This window comes from Ursus maritimus, unplaced genomic scaffold (assembly GCF_017311325.1).
Source record: "Ursus maritimus isolate PB19 unplaced genomic scaffold, ASM1731132v1 scaffold_17, whole genome shotgun sequence".
Lineage (NCBI taxonomy): Eukaryota > Metazoa > Chordata > Mammalia > Carnivora > Ursidae > Ursus > Ursus maritimus.
In genome coordinates this window covers 24,297,836-24,304,379 of record NW_024424119.1, presented here as the reverse complement: position 1 = coordinate 24,304,379, position 6,544 = coordinate 24,297,836, and the positions used below count along the sequence as shown (strand labels likewise).

At 45.5% G+C, this 6,544-nt stretch overlaps 1 protein-coding gene across 1 annotated transcript; it reads left to right on the top strand.

Annotated features, from left to right (window-relative positions):
- The first annotated feature begins 571 nt into the window (after positions 1–571).
- FAM205A (family with sequence similarity 205 member A) lies at positions 572–4,852 on the top strand. The gene is made up of 2 exons (XM_040632326.1): positions 572–580; positions 2,612–4,852. Exons 1-2 carry the CDS (start codon positions 572–574, stop codon positions 4,850–4,852), a joined length of 2,250 nt encoding a protein of 749 aa, XP_040488260.1.
- Positions 4,853–6,544: the final 1,692 nt, after the last annotated feature.

The window sequence follows — 6,544 nt, the reverse complement described above, 5'->3', positions numbered from 1 at the left end:
CTTTGAGGGTAAGGTGTATATACCTGCACAAGGGCTTACGGAAAATGTGCAATACAAATGAGAGAATATATTGTTACTGAAACTGTTTCTCACAGGTACCTTTTAACTATAGTGCTGTTGGAAGCCACATTTTTAGATAGTAAATATTTTAGACTAGCAGACATCTGTTACAACTACCCAACTCAGCCGTTGTACTGAGAAAGCAACCACAGACAATACATCAACAAATCGACGTGACTGTATTCCAATAAAACTTTATTTACAAAAATAGGCAACTTGATATCTGAATTGTACTACATTTTCATGAAGCAACCTTTACTATAAGGTAATTGTCACGTTAAAGTGTGACTTTTTAAATTGCAAGTGTTCAATGCAAATTTGTTTAAATAAGGCACATAATTTTTCACCTTACACACAAAAAAAGAGTAGATCTACCATATTCACTGATGTAGTTAGTGGTCATTTTACTCTGTGATGCTTGTGACAACCAGAAGTCACCTGAAGCACAGCTCTTTGTTGGGGGACCTGCAGCAATGTTCCTGATTTGCACAGAGGTGTCTACTATGTGGAAATGCTGAGAGTAAGGAGAGAGGTGCTCCAGGACTAGGCCAGGGGATAGTGTTCAAAGTCATTTGGTTCCCTCTCCCTACTATCCCACAGCCCACTCTCACTTCCAAGTCTGTTGTCCTGATCCTGGATTTGTGAAGCAGTTTTTTTTTTTGGGGGGGGGGACTTTCATCTACTTATAGTCCAGGTGAGATCTTCTTCTCTATTCATGAAATTGAAAGCTTGTTAATATTCCCTTCAGTCCAGATACATTTGCACTATATCTTGCTGAAACTTCACAAAATATAAATGGCCTTCCAGTACTGGTATAGATTTTTTTTTAATTTACTATATTTCCTTGGACAATTCAATAGTGACTTTGGAGAGAAAATAATTAAATGGAAAAGGAAATATAGTTAAATGACTTCAATGTTTATTGGCAGTTCTTTTATACCGTGACTTCTCTTTGCTCAGTACTTTCAAGAGTTTTCTCAAGAAGAGAATACATGGATGCAACACAGTAAGTCCTGTGTATCTTGAGAGCACTTTCTGTTCCCTTTTCCCCCCCATTTAAAATTTTATCATGAAATATTTAAGCTATACTCTTGGTCTTAGCCCCAGTTCCCTAGAAAACAGAGCCCAGGAAAAGCTTAAGTACAAATTATTTATAGAGAGAATGAAGGAAAAGATAAGTAGGAAAAGATGGAAAGCAAATATAAGGTGGTACATTACAGAGCCAACCCAACTGTCACTTAGCCATGCAGGACAACTCTGGACAGGGAATACAGAAATAGTGTATCTTGTAACAACCTATTGGAGAACAGAGATTTCATCTGCCTGTCTGGTACCCAGCCTTCAAGATGGTCCTTAACAATTTCGTTATATATATATATTTAATATAAATATATATTGGTGTGTTCCCCATACTTTTTTTACAAAAATGAGAGGATACCATACATACTTGTTTCACTTATATGCAAGAACATATACTAATCTCATCCTTTTTAATGGTTGTGTAGTATTCCATTGTGTGGTTAAATCATAATTTAATTAACCAGCCTCATGTTTGTTTCCACTCTTTCACTATCACAAATAATGATGCAGTGAACATCTTTACACATAAGTCTTTGTGAGTTTATCAGTTGGCTAAATTTATAGAAGAGAAAATGCTAGTCAAGGGCTATGTGCATTTTACATTTCCTATCCCTGTTGCACTCCAAAAGCTTGTTCCTTTTTATGTTCCAACCAGAAGTGTGTAATAAAGCCTTTTTCCCACATATTTCCTAACATATTTTATAATCAAACTTTTTTTTCAATCTGTGAAAGATTTTCTTCTAGAAAATCACCTCAAAACAAGGAAAATAGAATTGAAAACTGCATCTTAGGTGAAACTAGGAAATAGCTAACTATAACCCAGAACTACGGTACCTGAAAATGAAAGGTAGTTGGAAGAAATGTAAGTGCTCTGGCTCAGAAAATAGTCAAACCCAGGAGGTTCCAGGTTCCTTTCGGTTGACTGATGCCATCAAACATCCAACCACTATCCGTTAATCTCCATCATCCTCAGATACTGATATTTTATCCTAGACGTATCAACTCAGGATCACAAGATGGCAGCTCTAGGTGTAAACATTACAGGGGCACTTGAGTTGCTCAACTGGTTAAGCGTCTGCTTTCAGCTCAGGTCATGATATGCAGGTCCTGGGATGGAGCCCCACGCTGGGCTCCCTGCTCAGTGGGAATTCGGCTTCTCTCTCTCCCTCTGCCCCTCTCCGCACCCCCCAGCCCCACTCATGTGTGCTCTAAATCCCTCTCCCTCCTTCTCTCTCTCCCTTTCTCTCTCAAATAAATAAAAATCATTAAAAAATAGATAGAAACATTACATCTGCACTTCTTACTGAAGGCAGGAAGCAAGGGGTCATGGGTTGGAGAGCTAGAAGCAAGTTCTCATATCCTGTCTCTTAAATCAGAATGCAAATTCTTCCCCACACCCAGCAAATTTCCTTATATATCTTATTAGTCAGAACTGGTCCATATGTTCATCTTTAGATACAAAGTAGTCTAGAAATTCCACCTCCAGCAGCAGTTGATTCACCATCGCTGGGGCCTGCCCCAAAAGATCCAGGAGTCCATCCAATTGCTCCTGTCCCCCACTGATCAGTCGACTCTGTCCTGGAGCAGCACAGCCCTAGCCAACGTGCATGCTCCCCAACCTACAGCCCTAGAGGCCACTGGGGCCGGTGACCCATCCCCACCCATCACAGACCCAGTGTCAGTCCCCATGCCACACTTGTTTGACCAGGCCAAGGCAATATTGCAGAGCCACATCAACTCCAAATGTGGGCAGATTCACCAGGGCAAGGTGCCTGCTCGTGTATATAGCTCTTGGCAGTGCATAATCCCCGGGGGCCTGCAAGTGGCTCCCTTCACCTGCATCCCAGAAAGCAAGCCCCTGGAGCTACAGGCAGCAACTGACCCTGCCCTACAACAGAAAGCTGTGCCCTGGATACCAACGGCCCTTGATCAACAGCAACAAGCCTCACCAGGTGCTGTCACTGAACACCCTAAGCTGCCCCAAGCCCTGTCCAAGGGAGCCATTGAGAAACTGGAGACAACTTTGCGGCACAAGTACCTGGCCTTCTTGTCAGGGCTGCCTGCTCTTTATTATGTGGCTCTCTCTAGGGCCATGGCACCAGCAATCTCTACCCAAGCTGTAATCACAGGAATGGTGCCTGGACCTGGTGAATTCCCAACTGAACCTCTGACTCAGATGATCTCATCTGAAGAGCAGTGTCTGAGTCCTAGGCCATGCTTTCAAGATGCCAACGAGACTTGTGCAGACATTGCAGATGAGATCCAGGTTGAAGAGCAGGTGGAAGAAATGATCAAGATGGTGCCTCTAGAAAGCCAGGCAGAGGTCTCTGGGCTGTACACACCCAAGAAACCCATCTTAGCCAAACTAAATTTCCATCTAAGAAAGAAGATCCTAGAGATACAACTGGGAATTCCCATAAAGGCAAGGTTGTCCAGAGAACAAACTGTAGCAACCCCAGACAACACATCCACACAGGAGTCTCTGGGGAGTCTAAACAACCAAGGAAAAACATTGCTCCAGGATCTCCCCATCCCACCAGACACTCCTCGTGTCCCAGATCCAGAATGGCTCCACCTTAAAGAACAGCTGGCCCTTGAGTTAAAGGCAGTGCAACAGAACCAGAAGCAACCTAGTTCAAGAGCAGTACCTCATGGTTCTGCCCACTGGGCCTCTAAGATCTCACAACCCAGTGGGGACATGACAGAGGCCCAGGTGCTTTGTGTTCAGTTGGAGGCCAGGGTGAACAGCCCCAGCCTGGAGGAGCCCTGGAGCCCTGAGCCCCAAAGCCCTGGCCACAGCAAGGACTCAGCCCAAGTCCCCATGCCAGCAGAAAAGAGAGAGGACCCAGGGAAACCCAAAGTGGCAGGGGACCACGGAGAAGGGGATGCAGGGTTTGCACACTCCTCTATAAGAGACATAAGCCACCCTGATGAAGCCCAGAGGCCAAAAGGGATGCTTCTGAACAGGACACCCCACAGCCCCTGGCGACGGAGCCGTAGCTTTCATCTTGATGCTCCCTGTGAACACGGTACCAGGCATCACCCTCCGATTCAGCTTCCAGAGCCACCTCCAGGAATCCCTGGGGTGAAGGTATCTGAGAAGAATGACCTGCACAGCAGTCAAACCAAGCTTAATGTCATCCTCAAACCAGCAAGGATTCCTAAGAATGCCCAGCCTGTGGTGACCCAGGCACCACAGGGCCAGCTTTTACTGGGCCAACTCATTCAGGGTAAGCCTTTGCAGGGCCAAACTCTGAAAGGTCAGGTTTTGCAGGGACAGGTGATGCCAGTCCATACTCACAAGAGGCCCAGTCTTCCAGAATCAGGCTTGAGAAGTAAGATGAAATCCTTTCTGCACTGTTTTAACTCCAAGGCAAAAGGCAAAGTACGTGAAGAATCCATGTTCTCTACAGCTGGGAAAGTGGCCAACACCAGAAAAGAAAATGTAGAAAAGGGCCTGGCTCCAGCCAAAAGTCCCATGGGGCGAACCGAGACAGATAGGACAAGAGGGGACTCCAAGGCCCAATCTTCTCCCACTGAGAAGCAGGTGGGCCTGGCCTTCTTGGATGGTCCCCATTCCCCAGACAGTAAGCTCCGGCACCGCTCCCACTCTCACCAACTCCATTCTGCCTCAGTCCTGGGCCACCCCCGCCACTGCCCTCGGCACTGTCCTAGAGTGGCTTGTGCCACCCAACCAGGGAACGTACCCTAGGTCTCACCACTCGCCTCAGAGGGAAATGTTGGTCTGCTCAAGAAGACCCAACACAATCAAAAGACTTTGTAGCCTCCCCCAACATCTGTGCCCCTTGAAGAGGACTGCTACTGTCATTTTCATTAACGTGCAGGTGGGGCAGAGTGTCACCCAAAATACACTCTCTGCCTCTAAGCAAAGTGCTGTCTGTCTCCTCCGTCTCTCCAGTGTGGTGTGTTAAGGAAGGCATGGGGGGAGGCTAAAATGTCCTTGCCGTCTAGAGAAGGAGCTTTAACCCACACTTAAGCTGGGTCAGCATTCCACACAACTCCTCCCAGCCCACCCTGGACTGTGGATAAAGGGGCTTGAGCAGAGAAGGAAGGTAAGGTAAATAAAGGTCCGGTTTGAATTCTATCGTGAATTCCCACTGGTGTCCTTAGGCCCAGAAGATCAATGTGGACATGAGGATAGTAGTGATGAGAAGGAGTGGCCAGGAATCCCACAGGCAGAATTCACTGATGACTTCCATAAGGGCCCACAGTCTGCAGGGGAGGTTTTTAGAGGAGTGCCACAGCGCTCCAACCTTGAGGAGGTACTTTGTGTTCATCAAAAGCATGTAGCTAATATGACAGGATGTCAAAAGCAAATGATAGACTCTCCCCTCCTCTGCTCCCTGTTGGTTATTGGCAAGGTCTTTCTGGAGAGCTCATCTGGGAAGCTGCTGTAACCCTCTTGCTTATATCCTGCCTCCGCTGCCTTCCAGCTGCATGGAATGAGTGAGTCTTGGAATGAAGATCACAGTAGACCATGAAGAGGGGCTTGTCCCCACTCCCAAGGGCAGGCAGAGAGAGAATCAGGGAGGGGGAGCGTGTAAATGGAGGTCTGAGTACTTGGGACAGAGGCTGACTGTTCCTGACCATGGCATGATAAGGGAGCAGAGCCTGGAGCCATGAAGCCAACCCAAAGTTCAAGTGCTTTTGGGGGAAGGAGTTGAATAAATCTGAGCTTCAATCTTCTTGCCAATTGTGTAATAAAGAGCAATGTGCTGAGCCTTGTTATCCAAAGGTAATGCAAATTAATTCAAAATCAGAACACTCACCCTGTACCCTACCAAACTGTGACCCAATGTCTTGTACTGATGTAACTAGAAGTACATTGTTTGCTTAGCCCAAATATGAAGCTAGTCACTGAGTTCTAAGCTTGATATCTCTCAGCTTTGCCCCTTTCCTCTATTTTTACTGCTTCTGTTTGTATTCCATTTGCATCCATTCTTGTCTGAATAGTTTAAATAATGGCTCATATCCCTGGGGCTTAGAATAGTGGCTGATCCACAGTAATACCTTAATAGTACTTGACAAAATTCTGAGCTGGGGAGCAGACAAATCACTACATTAGTATGATGAGTTCTATGGAATGGGGGATCCTATCACAGGAGGAAGAACTCAGCTAAGAGGACCCCAGTAAGAATCCAGTAAGATCACAGTAAGAATGACTTTGAGAAGTGTCATTCAACAATAAAAATATTTGAGTACTTACTATATGCAAGGTACTATAGCAAACACAACAATGAAGAAAACAGAGGACTTACACAACAGAGCTCGTGATCTCATGGGATAGAGTATCACATGCCAATATTGTCTAATCAAAATATATGCTTGGATGTCCAATATTCATCTCAAACTATAGAAAAGTGAGCAACTGATTCCCCACCCA